General features: G+C 38.0%; 4 protein-coding genes across 7 annotated transcripts in view; 2 read left to right on the top strand and 2 right to left on the bottom strand.

Moving 5' to 3' along the window:
* LOC120430431 (mucin-5AC) overlaps positions 1-17,123 on the bottom strand; it is an 89,823-nt gene that overhangs the window by 29,008 nt on the left and 43,692 nt on the right. The gene's annotated exons all lie outside the window — the stretch shown is intronic.
* LOC120430432 (uncharacterized) overlaps positions 2,520-17,123 on the top strand; it is a 57,650-nt gene continuing 43,046 nt past the window's right edge. Inside the window, exon 1 of the mRNA XM_039595540.2 lies at positions 2,520-2,672. The gene's annotated coding sequence lies outside the window, so the exon portion shown is untranslated. The remainder of the gene's footprint in view (positions 2,673-17,123) is intronic.
* Positions 7,040-10,641, bottom strand: LOC120430436 (odorant receptor 30a-like). The gene is made up of 5 exons (XM_039595547.2): positions 8,817-10,641; positions 8,234-8,751; positions 7,986-8,175; positions 7,771-7,926; positions 7,040-7,711 (listed from the first exon to the last, which is right to left on the bottom strand). Exons 1-5 carry the CDS (start codon positions 9,138-9,140, stop codon positions 7,658-7,660), a joined length of 1,242 nt encoding a protein of 413 aa, XP_039451481.1. The 5' UTR covers positions 9,141-10,641; the 3' UTR covers positions 7,040-7,657.
* LOC120430433 (putative odorant receptor 83c) lies at positions 12,166-16,735 on the top strand. Of its 2 annotated transcripts, XM_039595545.2 has the most exons (5): positions 12,166-14,328; positions 14,384-14,901; positions 14,955-15,144; positions 15,204-15,359; positions 15,415-16,735. In XM_039595545.2, the coding sequence occupies exons 1-5, from the start codon at positions 14,056-14,058 to the stop codon at positions 15,466-15,468; spliced, it is 1,191 nt and encodes a 396-aa protein (XP_039451479.1). In that variant the 5' UTR covers positions 12,166-14,055; the 3' UTR covers positions 15,469-16,735. The 2 variants fall into 2 exon arrangements, with proteins under 2 accessions (XP_039451479.1, XP_039451478.1); XM_039595544.2 differs by having other exon boundaries at positions 15,204-16,735.

Genomic DNA, 17,123 nt, shown 5'->3' with positions numbered 1-17,123 from the left:
CGTTAAAGTTCGAGTAGAACTCTTGACATAGAGAAAGCTGAGACCTTTGGTTTTCAAGCAAGGCTTCTTGATTCTAGTTTTTTTTAATAATATATAATGATAATAAAAAACACATTACAAAACACACCATTCTTTAAAATAGTCTTTTCACCATTTTTTTTTTTAAAAAAGATCGAAAGAGCCGTTCAAAAGAGCCGCTTATTTTCAGGAGCGAGCGAAAATGAGCTGCTCCTAAAAAAGAGCGGGTTTGCCCACCTCTATATAAAAAAAATCCGTTTATTCGAGTCTTGACTAAACACCGTTCGGTGAATAGTGACTATCGATCTAATCCAAGATTTCCGTCGTTTGATATTATGGAAAAAAATATGAATACTTGAGTATTAAAAACGTATTTTTTTTTAATTTTAGAATTTTATGCTTAAAATTGTGATACAGTGCTAATCTACCCGAACAGACGGAAACAACTTGGGAATAACATTTTTTTGATATGTGAAAATACTAGGCCAATAACATTTTACGTTATTTTTAACAAGATTTGTTATTCGTCGTTATGATTTTTTTTTTAAATTGGATTGTTATTCTAATAACAGACTAATAACACTTTTAGTTATTCTTCGAACAAATCTTTGTTATTTTATCAACTAATCCGATCATCCCAATATCAGATCAATACCAAATTTTGTTATGATAACATAAACTGTTATTAAACACTTTTGCAAAAATGGATTTTTCAAGAAGATTCCATAACACTTTCTGTTATTTTTTGTTATTGAAATTGCATGAATTTTGTTATTACCGTCTGCCCGGGTATACATTGCGTCGTTTGATACCCACATTACAAACCATAAAAATTTAAGTATGAAAAAGTTTTTTTGAGAAACTTTGAGTAATCATTATTTCCAAAATATCTAAAAAAAATGCGGTGCTGTACAGCGGAATTGCATAAAAATTCAAAATATTTTTCAAAGTTGCTAAATCGACGGTAACATTTCAAAAGGCATCATGTACATTTTGACACTTTCTGGGTTATTACATATTCTGAAAGTACTCCTAATAAGCTTCCTCTCCTCCGAAAATGAGCAAAAGTTACTTCAGTAAAGTCTGTTTAATAATGGTTTTAAATAAAGTAACATAAACAAAATCTCTGCCATCAGCAGTCCCTGTTTATATAGTCCTGTCAACCTGTCAAATAAAAGAATACATGAACCTCGTGACGAAAAAAAGCATCATGTAAAAAGTGCCATGTACATTCGGCGAAGAAAAACGAAACATAACAAAGCGTCCCCCTCAATTACAGCAGGGTTATATAGACGTTGGTGTTTTCAAAAGAAGTTATGTTTGTTTTTCTCAAATAAAATTACGGAAATAATGTTTTATTGAATTTGGATGATCAAGTATTAGAACATCTTATTTTGCTTTAATATTAAAATGGGAATTGAAAATGGATGCTCAACATTCAAATGCGTTTTTCTCAAAAACGATGGTGTGTACATGATGCTTTTTGAAATGTTTGCATCGTAATATGATTTTCAATTCAGAAAAATGCATTTCAGATTGTTTTCAGTTCATTAGACTTCTATTTCCATTGAAATTTTAATGTTTTTATACCCTCTGATTTTTCGGACCAATATTGAGGGGAGGGGGGGGGGGGGGTGGTGGAAGGGGGGAAATAATCTTTGAAAAATAATTGCAACGGCCTAAGTATTGACGAAATAATTTTTTTTTTGCGAAATAACACTTTTTAAGGTAGTTATTGTACATTGGATTTACACAAATAAAATTAAACAAACATGCTCAAAACTATCAACGCAGGAAAATGTATTTTAAATAGTTTTCAGCTGTTTCGCCTGTTTTCATTCAAATTTTGAAGTTTTTTAAACAAAGATTTTCTGCTTTCTGATTTTTTGGTTCGATTTGGGTTGTTAGGATGATTCTATTTCAATTATACCCTAAATTTACAATTTCATGTATTGGCCAGGAAATCACTAAAATTCAATACTGTTGTTTGGAGCGTGTTCAGGGAGCCGAAATCTACCATACCTCGACTAAACTGAAGCGTTTATGACATCAACTTCAAAAATTTATCAGAAAACATATTCAAACATGTCTATAAAACATCAAAAACTTTTGTTCAGTCATCTTCATTGAACAATTACGCATCACTTAACTAACCCATCACTATCTGCGACCTCAAGACCTTGACAACCAATCGTTCACTCCAAACTCGTCCAACTTAGTCACGCTCTGCAACGATCGACAAGACCCACCGTGACTCAATTTCCTTCCGCTTTTCAGAAACACAAGTGTCTGCTCAAATATTGACCGCATAACGTTAAGGCCCTCGCCCCACCACAATTTGCCAATGTAATTCCCTTATTTCGCTGCAGGTTGTTATCGTCACCGTCGGAAATCTACGCAATTTTTGGGTATACACCTTCGACTCGCACTATCCAGCTTATCTGCATCCGGGGGCGACATTGCGATCATTCTGGAGTGCCAACTTGAGCTCAAAAGTCAGTGCTGCTCGAGCCAGTTAGTTTTCGATCGCGCGCGAAACTATTCGGTTCATAGTGAAGAAAATAACTTGTGATTTTAGTGCTTTCCTAAGAAGACTTAGTGTGAGTGACTTGAACGCTTGCGGAGGAAGAATAAGCGACGAACCCCGAAAAAATGTAAGTCGCATCTTTGAATAGTTTTCAAAACTCTCTTTTTAAAAAAGGTAGCGATAAAATTATTAAGATAATTGCCACGCCAATTGAAGGCAGTAAAATACTGCTAATCAGTTGCATAAAAATTACTTAACATCGTTAGTGCGGTGGGTCCGTCGGGATATTTGCATAAAAGTGATGGTCGAAAGATCGCCGCCTCCAGCAGAGCGCAGCAGGCTAGATGGCAGGTCGATCGGAAGAGTCTGAGCAAAGTTTGATGGAATCTCGTAGCAGTGCTAATTCGGACAATTTTTTTTTAATATTTAAGATTTGTAAAAATACATTTTTTTTACATTTCTTGAACTTTAATCGACCCCGTTAATTCAGGGCATTTTGCGCCCCCTTTCAAGCTAGGGAGTTCGCAGAATAATTATTAAAATCAACCTTTCATAAAACACTCATTTATGTTATCGCTAAATTGCATGATATTTAAATTAATTAGCACCCCTGCGCCCCTCTATACTTAAGTTGCTCACTGGTTTTTTCTCCAACCCTATCGAATCACTCAAATCTCATCACATTTTTGCCTCGTCTGAACAACCTCCTGCTGCCGCGAGAGGGATGATCTTGAATAGCTTCTCGAGTCGAACAACCAGGGAGACCTTTCCTGTAAAACAAGCTGCTGCTCATCGGGCAGACCGTCGGCGAGCGTTTTGTCTAACTAATAGTATTACAAGCATTTGTAATGTGAAGCGTTTTAATCGGGGTTGATTTGAGATGACCTTTTTCCGTTTGTGATGGAGACGAACAACAAGCTCAAACGATGTAATTTGTAGTCCTCTTAAAAATATCAAAATTACAAAATATATTTATTTTGAGAATTCAACTAAATATTAGTGATTAAAAGTTAAATCCTTATTTTTTCCGTGAACCTATTTTTCCGAAAAGTCCTAATCATAGTCTACGACTTTGCTGAAGACACCAAATCGATAATCTGCGAAAATATCAGTATGCAGTTTGGGTGTCAAATAAAGCCATTTTTTAAAAGGATTATCACAGCATCATTGTTTGAGTGTTTGCCCAATTCTATACAGATCATCGAATTTAAAAAAAAATCACGTTAGACACACTATAAGAGTCTAGCAAAGCTAAATTTTGCATTATTTTTTTTTCGAAATATTTTGCTAGACTAAGATTTTGAATTTTTTAGCTAAGATGAATTGCTGAAAAAAGTTTTTTGGAAAATTTCAAAGTACACTTTAAAATCTTGCAAAAAAATTTGTTTTAAGAATTTGAAAATCATTTTAAACATTTTAAAATTCGAATGAATATTATTAATGCCTCGTTGAGAAGATGAGATTTTTTTTAAAGAGTTTTTTTTACATTGAAAATCGAATTAAAAAATCATTTTTTTCGTAATTTTTAAATTTTGCAAAGATTGGAGTACCAATGTTTAAAAAAAAAAATTGCGGAATTTTCTTAACGAAATATGTTTTTCTAGAATTGACCGGCAGTTCTTTTTTTTGCAATTATTTGCAAAGGAGAATTATGATGGCCTTAGAAGTATTGTATAGCAAAAAATCACGAAATTGGCATTGATATTTATATAAATACCACCTCCATAGTCAAGGCAGTTAAAAGGACCTAATAAAAATAAGCTATAAAAAAAATCAAGGCAGTGTTGCCAGATTTTCACAAAAAAACATCATTCGAAAAAAAAAAAGTTTTATCGAAATCCACTCAATTATTAATTTTACGTAGCGTTTTTTACTCAGTGTAACTTTTGAGATTTAATTTTATCAAATAACATCGAGCAAACAAACAAGAGAAAATATGAGATTCAGTCCACGGTGGGTAAGAAGGAGATTATCATGCAACTTGCATGCACCTCGGAAATTGCACCTGGAGTAAAATAATGTTATTTCTTCAAAAATATTTTTAATTTTCTCTGATAAATAAACTGTCATGTCTGAACGCAAAAACAAATGATGTAGCATTGTTGCAAACAATATGAAGAACAATTTTGCAGAAAAAAAGTATGATTTTTGATCCATTTTGCCTTCCTCACTGAGGTAAGGCTATAATCCTGCTCTAAAAATGAACTTTGTATAAAAACATCGTAGACCCACCTTCATGTATACATATCGACTCAGAATCGAAAACTGAACAAATGTCTGTGTGTATGTGTGTGTGTGTATGTATGTATGTGACCAACAAACTAGCTCATGTTTCTCGGCACTGGCTGAACCGATTTGACCCGAACCTGTTGCATTCGACTTGGTTTAGGGTCCCATAGATCGAGTTTTATATAGGTTGAAGTTTCGATAAGTAGTTCAAAAGTTATGTATAAAAAAGTGTTTTCACATATATCCGGATCTCACTTAAATGTATGTAAACTATGTCCGGGTCCATCATCCAACCCATCTTTGGTTAGGTTATCAAAAGACCTTTCCAATGAGTCTAAAACATTGAAGATCTGGCAACCCTGTCTCGAGATATGGCCCCTTAAGTGATATTGATGTACTTTTTGGATTCCGGATCTCACTTAAATGTATGTTAACTATGTCCGGATCCACCATCCGACCTATCGTTGGTTAGGTTATCAAATGACCTTTCCAACGAGTCTAAAACATTGAAGATCTGGCAACCCTGCCTCGAGATATGGCCCCTTAAGTGATATTGATGTACTTTTTGGAATCCGGATCTCACTTAAATGGATGTAAACTATGTCCGGATCCACCATCCAACCCATGGTTGGTTAGATTATTAAAAGACCTTTTCAACGAATCTAAAACATTGAAGATCTGGCAACCCTGCCTCGAGATATGGCCCCTTAAGTGATATTGATGTACTTTTACATTCCGGATCTAAAAAATAGATAAAATTTGTGTACAGCCATTGTTGGTAATGAGTGAGGAAGGCTCCAACCACATAGGTGGATTAAGTTAGTTTTTAATAAAGTTATGTCTATTTTAGTGGGAAAAATGTTGCCAGTTTTCAAAATTCTTTGATAATTAACTCATTTTTGTTATAAACAGCTACTACGATCATACTCAGTTTCTCATATAAAGTATTTTTGAACGGCTTCCAATAGAAATAGAAAAAAAAATAGAAATTGCACAAAATGTGCGCATATCTTTAACTATTCTGATAAACGACAAAAGCGTCAACTTCTCATCTTTTAATGCTACAAACCTTAATCCAGATATAATTCTTAGAGCACGTCACCCTACCTGAAAATGAAACGAAAAAAAAGAAATCGATAAGTAAATGCAACAGCTGTTACTTTAACACGTAAACTAATCACAATTTAATTCTTCGCAAACGAGCCTTTCGTCAATTTTTCCAGAATTAGCAAGAACAGGTGGGTTCCGGCGTTGCACTCCTTCGAATTCTAGGAATTTGGCCTGCATTTGCATACATACAGCCCAAGTGGAGGTTGCGTGACTGGAAAATCTCCTGTCACGCAACCCTTCTTTTTTTGTTGTTGTTGTAGCCGTGGGCAGCTTTTATGAATGAAAGCATTTTTTTTTCGTTGATTTTTTTGTTATAATGTACTTTGTAGCGTTTTGCAATCTGTAGTCAAATTAGTTACAAAACTCCGCCACGCCATCAATCACCACGGAAATCTGACAACCTGCTGCTCAGTGATGAATTTTGCGCGGGAGATGAATCAATTAGTCATACGGATGGGCAAAGCAGCTTAACAAGCAATGCAACGATCAATTGTTTGAACAACAGAAAAAAATAAAACTTTGATGGAAGGGGTACGATTAGGCCGTCAATGAATGGCGGGTGGGCTCCGTCATTTATCATTCACGTGTGTCGAGGTGCAATCGGTTAAGTTTGTCACAAATTGTGCAGTACTGTGGCACAGATTTGCTTAGATTTTATTTTTCCTGTCAAATTTAGACTATTCTAGTACCAAAACCAACTCAAAACAACTTCCAACTCGACTTTGCAAAACGAGTACAAATTGGCTCAATCGGTAGAGTGACACGCTGTGCGCAGCGGAGCTGGGTTCGAATCACACCAGAGTATCAACGCAAACTTTTTTTTTTTCACTAAAATTCCACAATTACCATCGTGCATTGCGTGCTGCATTTCCTCCAACTGACTCAACACTGCGCACTCTGTATAGTTTAGCAAGTAGCAGCCTGGTCCGGAGATTAATCCTCCAACCGAGGTCGAAAACAAACTTTGACAAATGAAGGGACCACTCTCGGTGGATTTTGGGGTCTTATCGGTGGTTGGCTCTCGCCAACCGGTCCCGCAACTATCGCGCGACACTTTGCAACCAAATTTGAGAAATTGAGAGAGAGAGCATCGACAGCCAAGATCTAAGGTAGGATGACCAATTGTCGAACTCCGGAAGCTCTCTGTTTCGAGGTCGAGCTGATAAGTTCTCAAGAGAGAGAGAGAGAGAGAGTTACTTTTGTGCGTTGAAATTTGCGCGAAAGAGAGTCGAAAATGGGATGACCGATGCCGGTTTGCAAACCACGAAAGAGACCGCATGACGACAACTTGAGTGCGTTTGGTGGCAGAACAGTGCCGGTAGAAAGAGTTGCAACAGAGTCCTTTCAACGAAACGTTTCAAAACTGATGGTAATATTATTTTACATTTCAGCGGAAAATTACAAATTCGGAACTTTGTATGACAGCGTGGTCACGTCTTGAGAGGTCGAATTGATTTAAGTCGAAAATTTTAATGATTTTATTATTTTGAGCCTAACGTTACGTTTTCTCAGGTAAAAATCACACAAAATAAATGTCCAATATAAACTTAATTTTCCAAAGCTGCGTATCGAGTTGAAAAAAGATGTCGTGAATATTTTATGCGTTTGCTTTACTAGACGGCAAAAACTCCACTACTGAACAATTAATAGAAACACGTGATTCAGCTGATTGTGCTAGACGGTTGTTAAATCTGGTAATGATACTCCTTTTTCTAACCAGTCAAGTAATGTGTCTGATATCGATCCTGCAAATTGCAGTCCAACAGTACTGATTCATTCGATGAAACTGATAAGCATCATAAAATAGGTGTAAATACGATTCATGATCTGTAAATAAACATTTTTTATGATTTAAACTTTTCGAACGTGAGTCATTGTAAACAAACTGCAACAAAAGTCTCCAGATTCAGTGGGGCAAACCCTCCGATGGTCATCTCGATAAAGTTCTGACTCTTGTGGAGCATTAACGCGAAGCAGCGACGTTCGGGTTCCCGTAGCAGGTACCACTGGGCACTGTAGATCGCCCTAATGATCTCTTCGTTCTGCAAGTTAATAGATTAGAATCCTTGCTACGGAGGAACAGGACAATCTAAATGAATACCTTAACGGTGAGAACCGTTCCGAGTAGACAAAACTCCAGCAGTTGGCAGAAAACGGCCAGCAAGATGGGATAACCCGGCACGAATTGGATCATGTAAACCAGAAATAGGGTGGTACTCATTGCGGCAATCGAACCGATCACGTGGGCAAAGCAGATCATGATGTACCGCTCGTCCAGGTCGGATTCGTATCTGTAATTTGAGGGTTTACTCAAAAAGTATACACAAAAAACGAACGAACACTTATTACTCGATAATGTCCTGATGCTGGGAGCAGATCATCCTAACCTGCTGCCTGATTTTCGCTTCGTCGCGAACCTCCGCGTTCAGCATGGCGTTCAGCTCGTCCAGCTCGTTCGTAAACACGTCCACGTACGCGATCAAATTGGCCACGAACAGCAGTATGACCGTGTCTGCGGCCGAAATTCCGGTGCAAGCGACTATAAGCATTGCCAGTTGCATGACGGAGGTGGCTACGTATCCACTCAGCAAGTCCGTATCGACCCCGGGTATTCTCAGCGCGATCATCAGCACGCGTTCACCGTTCGCAAAGTGCATGTACAGTGGGTAAATCGTGTAGCCCAGTGCACCCAGTAGAAAAACAATCCATATCAGCTTGGAGAGCATGTGGATTCTTTCCATCAAAGTCAGGAGCGTTGCGTTGATTTTCTCGTGATTGCGGTACTTGTAGTGTAGATTTCGCAAACGACCATACTGTACTTGGTAGAATTTTCGATGACTGTATCCATAGTAGAACTTGACTGATCCCTAAGACAAAGTACTCAAACAGCGATCAATAATGAGTTGTTTCTACTATGAAGCGAAACTATTACCTGCAGTATGAATCCAGTCAAAACGAGCACTTCGCTAATTTTGTAGATATCGGGATAGTATAAATTAAAGGTATAAAGCGAAAGGATCACACTCGACGAAAGTACCAAAATGCAAAGCGCGGTTCGGTAGTTGAACCGATAGTGTTCAACCATCATGTCGACGCCGCAAAAGTCCGCTAGCCACCGAATAAAGAGCAAATTGTAATCGTACATTTCGTAGGATTTGGCGAATCGTCGCATCGGAAGGGTATCTTTGGCCTTTACTTGCACCATGACTGCTGGTACGTTAAGAACTGCGCCATTTGCAGAACAGTTCTGGAACATTTTAATTTTCGTGTGAATTATTATCACTATTAATGCATGCACAGTGGTCGGAAACGCAAATTTAGCAGGAATAATTTATTTCCGCTTCAGGGATGCATTTTCGAGCTTCGGTGTCTAAGAAGCATTTGATAAAAATGAAATTCTACATCTTTTGGTCAAAACGATATTAGGGTGGTCCAACAATTTCTAATATTTTCAAAAACTATCTTCGCTTCTAGATGAGATAGAGGTATACTTTCTTCGACAGTATTGTAGTACTAGCCATTTCAAACAACTTTGTCGAAGACACCAAATCTCTATCTCTTAATCTGATCATTCTACAGCATTTTATATGAAAAGCAGTAGGGTGGCCCATCAAAAAAGGGTTTTTATTGCGTATCTTTTTTGTATTATTTTTAGCAATTTTGGTGTCTTCGGGACATATTTAGAGCATAAAAATACGCGTCTTTTGAAATTTCAACGAAGTCGCTAGGTCATTTTGGTAAAAAGTTACAGCGTTTTTAAAGTTTTTAATAGGCCTTTTTCAAATGTTTGTATCTTTTCGAGGGGGACACAAAAAAATACGCTCCGCAGTGCATCTGAAAGCTCAAAACTTCTTCTTTAATATGAATATAACATCTCAAAAGGGTTTTTCTTAAACCCAAGTTACAGCGATTTAAAAATGGTCATTTTATGAGATTTTGTACCATGCTCTATGAGAAAATTTACATGAATATTGCATTAATCAGTATCAAAACTGCTGTTAGTGAGCTCAAATACAGGTAAAATTGGTTTGGGGACAAACGTGGTCGAACCTGGTTTTTGTGGCAACTAGGATGGTCTTAGATGACATAGGGTGGTTCATATTCGTTCACTCTTTTAAGATATGATTTTTTTAAATTCGCATAGCAAGAAAAATTAAAAAAAAAATTAAACGAAATTTAAATACATAACCTGTTTTAAATAGTAAAACAGCTGAGGATAAGATATCTGATTAGGGTGGCTCAAATTAATTAGAAAATAAAAAGATTAAAGATTAAAGATTTTATTCGTTAGAAAATGTATTTTAACATATTATTATTCCTCTACGTTTTGATAAATCGTCTTTTATTTGTATTTTTTTTAAATAGGATGATAATTTCCATGCATTTTCTTTGACAAAAGGATTCATTTTATATAATTAGTATGCCAATACGAGGATCCTTTTCCAATTTATATCTTTTTACCTAAAAATTTAGTACCAGGTTTTACAACAAAACCTGAACACTAGCCTAAAAGATGTTTCCTTACAAATATAACAAATTTTCAGAAATAAAATAAGAGTTTTGGGAAATCAACTTCAATAACAATTTCTAAAGTGTGCATTTTTCCCTGAAACTATTTTAAGGGTTCAAATCATAACCTACAACTTTTTCAAGACGCTAAATCGATAAGAAAAAAACATGATACTTACGAATATTCACATTCCCATTTTGTATGAAACAACTAATGATGCAAAATGGAACCCTTTAACACAGTAAATGCATGGGAAGTTTTATCCTATTAAAAAAAAATACAAATAAAGACGATTTACCAAAACGTAGAGGAATAATAATATCTGGAGTTTTTTTTTAAAAAAGGTCCTATAAACCAAATTTTTATTTTTTTCCTTTTGGGTGTTTTTGAATACCCCTGACTTAAGACGGTTCTAAAAACACCCAAATTTGCGCATGCATTATTTAAGATATATTAAATTCAATTAATTCATTAATAATGTGTGTTTTCGAATAGCTGCGTTGAAATAATTGTTATGAGTTTGCATACGAATCCATCTCGATGAAATTTATTAGCATCATAAACCGAAATACAATTCACAGTCCGGTTGTTGAACCGGTAATGTTCCATCATCATACATTTCGTAGGATTAGGCGAAAATTCGCATCGGAAGCGTATCTTTGGATTTGACTTGCACCATGGTTACACCCTCAACCTTTTGAACAATGCACCCTACTTTATCTGTAATTTATACCTGACTGGAGAGTATGTTACCGCATGCAAAATCAAGGTTAGGGAAAAATAAATAATAAATTAGAAACGCATGAAAGATTTAAATAATTTTAACTAGTTCTTGCATAAATCATACAAAACAAATAAATAAATACCTCTTCAATGCTCCAGTTCTACACAGTTTAAACCAACCACCAGCCATGGTGCAACAAATAAAAGCCAGGGAAACGCTTCCGATGCGTTCGTTCACCAAGTCCTACGAGATGTACGACTACAATTTGCTGTTTATCCGCTGGTTGGCTGACTTTAGTGGTGTCGACATGATGGTTGAAAATTATCGTTTCAACTACCGAACCGGAATATGTATTGCTGTTACTTTGATGGGTGCAATCAACTCAACGTACAGCTTTGTGTATTATTATCCAGATTATTACAAAATGTGCGAGGTGGTTGTGCTTTTCGGGATTATTATCCAGGTGAAAGTTGGTTGGAATACTAAAATACTCAATCAAATCAAAGATATCGTCTTTAAAATAGGGAGTGCCAAAGCTCTATTTCGGATACATTCATCGAGAATTCTACAAACTCCAATACGGTCGCTTGCGAACGCTTCACTACAAGTATCGCAATCACGAAAAGCTCAACGCGAACCTTCTACTCCTGATGGAGAGAATCCACGTCCTGTCCAAGCTGCTTGCGATCGTGTTTATTTTCGGCGGGCTGGGTTATTCGATCTATCCCATGTACATGTACTGGGCAAAAAACGAACGAGTCTTGATGGTCGCCATGAGATTACTGTGGATCGATGCGGATTCGTACACCGGGTACATCGTGACGTCAGCCGTACAAATGGTGATGATTGTCATCACATGCACGGGACTTTCCGCCGCCGATACGGTCATACTGCTGTTCGTGGCGAATTTATCCGCCTACGTAGAAGTTTTCACGGATGAGCTGAACCAGTTGAACGCCATGCTAAGCGCAGTGGATCGCGACGAAGAAGTGATTAGATGCCAGGTGCGGAAGATATGTTCGCAACATCAGGACATTATCGAGTGAGGACTGTCCGATTGTGAAATTTAACTCGATCAGAACATCGAAAAATCCCTTTTCAGGTATGAGTCCGACTTGGATGAACGATACATTGTGATCTGCTTTGGTCTGGCCATTGGTGCTGTAACTACTATGACCGTTTCGATTTTCCTGGTTTACATGATAAACTTTATTCCTGGCTATGCCCTGGTCGTGGCAAGCTTTTTCCAACTACTGGAGTTTTGTCTGCTCGGGACCGTCCTAACTGTGAAGGTACTCGGCCACTTTCGTTGCTAGCAAGTTTGTTTGAAAATACAGTGCATTTCAGAACGAGGAAATCATCGAGGCGATCTACAGCACCAACTGGTATCTGCTTCCGGAACCAGAACGTCGTTGCTTCGCGTTGATGCTCCACAAGAGTCAAAACTTTACAGAGATGACCATCGGAGGGTTCGCTCCGCTCAACTTGGAAACATTCGTTGCGGTGAGATCGAGTTTGGGCCTGTTATATGCAAGCTGAGTACCACTTCTTTACCGTTGCAGATTATGAACCGAATTTACTCGTACTTTATGATGCTCATCAGTTTCATCGAGTAGGAGCGGTGCTTGGTACAAAATCATATAAGTAAACTGATTGTTGCATAAAATGTGCAAGAAACGACACGTTTTTTACCCTACACCTTTTCCTTTATTTATTCATAACAATTATCTTCGACATCACAGCAAAAAAATCGATGGTAAAATATCATGCAAAGAGAAAAGTTACTTAATACTACACACTGCATGTACAGTTTTTCTACACACAAAAAAAGTTGCAACCGACGTGATTCAAATGCAGCACTCACAGAGAGGACTGGCGCCTTAGCTCGCTCGGCTATCAAAAGAAGTTCAAGTAGGTTTCCCACAGTGATGGGTTACATATTTCTGGGTGTGATATTAAATAAAATTCATAAAAAAATGCATAATTATTTTACACCTTTACCTTTTACACGCAGCTGGATTTATATTTTTCGCCACAAGGGTTTTTGGACAAAAGTTTGACTCAAAAATAACGAAAAATTGCGAATCAATATCAAACGATCTTTTTACTTGTTTATCATAACTTTATATTATTAAAAAAAAAATGGATACTGCTACTAGATTACTAATCGGAAAAAAGAGACTGTGATTGTTTTCAAACATTTTAAATAAATAAAAACTTGCTCTCAACTGCTCACTCAACAATTACACAACACGACATTTTTTAAGTTGAGTGTCAGTAAACGCTTCAGTTTTGTCAGTCAAAGTATGATAGATTTAGGTTTCCTGAACACGCCCCAATCGGCAGAATTGAATTTAAGTGAAATCAATGTCAATAAATAAAATTTAAAATTTTGGGTATAAATGAATGGGCAACCCTAATTTTGTGTGTGTTCAGGGAGCCAAATTCTATTATATCTTGACAAAACTGAAACATTTACCCGAGGGTTAAATGCCGAAGGAATCGTTATCAATGACTTCGGAAATAAATAGTATGGTGTGGTATCAAATTTTAGAATGCCCAAGTTCTTCAATTAACAATACCTTAGCTAACCTTTTTTAGTACTTGAGTATTTCCAAAAATTGTAAATGATTTTGGTGCATATTTCTAAGCCCTCAAAATAGGCAATCATAGGGGAAATTTGGGCTTATACTAGTGAAGTATTCGAAACATACAATATTGGTATGAATTTTGATAATTTACCTACAATTTTTGGGATTCTGTAATTTCTAAATTATTTTCTTCAACTCGGGGTGTAACGTCTAGCAATTTTTTAATCATCAAGCAATTAAAAATTACTTCCCCACAAGTGTTACATCCATTATACACCTTGAAGGTGCAATAAAATACCCATGCAAAACGAGAATTCCGCACAGTTTTAACAGCCAGCTTGCAGCAATGGTGCAAGTAAAAGCCCGGGAAACGCTTCCAATGCGTTGGTTCGATAAATCATACCAAATGTACGATTACAATCTACTGTTTATCCGTTGGATGGCCGACTTTAGTGGTGTCGACATGATGGTTGATAATTACCGATTTAATTACCGAACGGCAATTTGTATTGGCACTACGCTGATGGGGACAATCAACTCTATTTACAGCTTTGTGTTTTACTATCCCAGCTTGCATAAAATTTGCGAAGTGATTGTTATGTTTGGGATTCTTATCCAGGTAATGTTTGGTGTCAAAGGTTACTTGTTTTACATTAAATGTCACCTTAACACAGGGAGTACCAAAGCTCTATTTCGGATACATTCATCGAGAATTCTACAAACTCCAATACGGTCGCTTGCGAACGCTTCACTACAAGTATCGCGATCATGAGAAACTCAACGCGAACCTGCTACTGCTGATGGAGCGAATCCACGTCCTGTCCAAGCTGCTTGCGATCGTGTTTATTTTCGGCGGGCTGGGTTATTCGATCTATCCCATGTACATGTACTGGGCTCACAACGAGCTAGTCCTGATGATCGCCATGAGAGTACCGTGGGTTGATGGCGATTCGTACACCGGGTACATCGTAACGTCAGCCGTACAAATGGTGATGATTGTCATCACATGCACGGGACTTTCCGCCGCCGATACGGTCATACTGCTATTCGTGGCCAATTTGATCGCATATGTGGACGTGTTTAAGAACGAGCTGGACGAGCTGAACGCAATGCTGAACGAGGAGATCCGCGATGAAAAGAAGATTAGACAGCAGGTTAGAACGATTTGCACCCAACACCAGGACATTATCGAGTAAGGTTCCAATGCGTTGTGAATAGCTGCTTTTAGAATGGCTCACATTTCAGGTACGAGTCCGACCTGGACGAACGGTACATAGTGATCTCTTTTGGTCAGGTCATCGGCTCAGTGACCTCCATGAGCGTTTCCATTTTTCTGGTTTACATGGACAACTTTATTCCCGGCTATGCCCTGGTGGTAGCTAGCTTTTTTCAACTACTGGAGTTTTGCCTTCTTGGAACTATACTGACCGTAAAGGTTATCAACAAAACGATTAGCTTTGAAATCGATTGTATTATAAAGATATATTTTTTCAGAATGAGGACATCGTTGAGGCGATCTACAGCACCAACTGGTATCTGCTTCAGGAACCAGAACGTCGTTGCTTCGGGTTGATGCTCCACAAGAGTCAAAACTTTACGGAAATGACCATCGGAGGGTTCGCTCCACTCAACTTGGGAACATTCGTTGCGGTGAGATTGAGATTAGGTCTGTTATGCAAGCTCAGTACCACTTCTTTACTTGCAGATTATGAACCGAATTTACTCGTACTTTATGATGCTCATCAGTTTCATCGAGTAGAAAAGGCGCTTGAATCGTTTTTTTCTCTACTTATATGCCTTTATTTAAAATAAATTGTTCGCTCTACAGCAATGCCTTGGCGTTCTCGATTGCGAGATTCCTACTCGAAACTAGGTGTCCGAAGGCTTGATTGTTGCAAACCTCTTTTTAAACCTAAGTTTCCATCCACTCTGGGATTCGAACTGACGACCTTTGGATTGTGAGTCCAATTGGAAACAGGCGACCCTATCGAGACAGAACCCAGGGTGACGACTCCTCCACCTGGACTGAGCTAACGACCTAACCTCTAGGTTAGACCGGGGCCAACATTTACCTCTCCGACCGACAGAAGGCGTGATCAGACAAATCTCGTCTTAAAAAAATGCCACCGGGACCGTCTGGGATCGAACCCAGTCCAACTGGGGTGAGAGGCAACCACGCTCACCCCTACACCACCGGTCCCTTTATTTATAACGTAGCCAGTTGCCTTTATTTAATCATAGCAATTATAATTTTACTGTATCGTCCGAAAAATGTCGGACACTTATTCTATGAAAAGTCGACTATGCGAAATTCGACCATCCACATCCAATCCCGCAGCAAGACCGGCATGAATTTATAATCTTTAAGCTCAATCGAAACAAAACTGCACAAGCAGACTGAAAGTCCTCCCAGTTCAAGTCTCGCTGCCAAGATGGAACAAGTGAACGCCAAGGATATGCTCCCGATGAGGTGGTTCACCAGATCTTACGAGATGCACGACTACAACTTGCTGTTCATTCGCTGGCTGGCCGACTACGTCGGATGTCTCGAAATGGCGGCAGCCGACACGATCATACTGCTGTTCGTGGCGAATTTGATCGCCTATGTGTACGTGTTCAAGAACGATCTGCATGAGCTGAACACCATGGTGAACGCAGAGGATCGTGATGAACAGCAAATTAGACGCAAGGTTCGGATTTTTTTCTCCCAGCATCAGGACATCATCGAGTAGAAAAAAAACATTTTTATGGATTTTGATTCTTATAAAATTCATATTTCACGCAATATTTTAGAGCAAAAACCCCGTTTTAGACCAGTTTTGAGGACGCTGTAACTTTTTTTTAGGGGCAAGCTAGTACCATACTCCTTTCGGGAAAGTTGTAGAGCACCTTCCAGAGCAACCGAATATGAAGCCGGTTTAAATATACACCCAAACTGCGGTCGCATGATTACGATTGCATGGCGGCATGAAATTATATAAGATTCTGCATGAAATCTATCCTCATGCATTTTTTGCGATATAGGGGTATGAAATTTTTGCCCGTTACCGACAATTATCGACATTACCGACGGCTGATTGATTGTATTGCAGAAAAAAAAATCTTAACAGAACAAGGATTGAACCATCAACTTCTTGGTTGTTGATCCGACACGCTACCACCGCGCCATGGACGCTTGATGAATTGTGAGGGACCGAGCACCAACGTATTCATCTCTCTGAAATGTTGCTTGGGGACGCGCCAGCATTATATGTGCTGGTGAGAACTGCAGATCGCTGACACGTTTACACGCGGGCAAAAATGAGCTATGAGCTTGCTGCAAAAACTGTTATAAAATGTAACATTTTCTGTAGCAAATCCACTGTTGCAGATTATATATATTGATGTATATTTTTCCTTTGAGTGTAGCGTAAA

This window comes from Culex pipiens, chromosome 1 (genome assembly GCF_016801865.2).
Source record: "Culex pipiens pallens isolate TS chromosome 1, TS_CPP_V2, whole genome shotgun sequence".
NCBI classification, from domain to species: Eukaryota; Metazoa; Arthropoda; class Insecta; order Diptera; family Culicidae; genus Culex; species Culex pipiens.
The sequence above is the reverse complement of the archived record's forward strand: the minus strand, read 5'-3'. Positions and strand labels throughout refer to the sequence as shown.

Bases quoted from the DNA above. Each gene is read 5' to 3' on its own strand.
- LOC120430433 (XM_039595544.2), top strand. From the start codon at position 14,056: ATGGTGCAAGTAAAAGCCCGGGAAACGCTTCCAATGCGTTGGTTCGAT. The intron at 14,902-14,954 runs GTAAGGTTCCAA...CTCACATTTCAG, and splicing joins CAACACCAGGACATTATCGA to GTACGAGTCCGACCTGGACG. The intron at 15,145-15,203 runs GTTATCAACAAA...ATATTTTTTCAG, and splicing joins GAACTATACTGACCGTAAAG to AATGAGGACATCGTTGAGGC.
- LOC120430436 (XM_039595547.2), bottom strand. From the start codon at position 9,140: ATGTTCCAGAACTGTTCTGCAAATGGCGCAGTTCTTAACGTACCAGCA. The intron at 8,752-8,816 runs GTAATAGTTTCG...ACTTTGTCTTAG, and splicing joins TGACTGGATTCATACTGCAG to GGATCAGTCAAGTTCTACTA. The intron at 8,176-8,233 runs GTAATAAGTGTT...CTCAAATTACAG, and splicing joins CAGCATCAGGACATTATCGA to ATACGAATCCGACCTGGACG.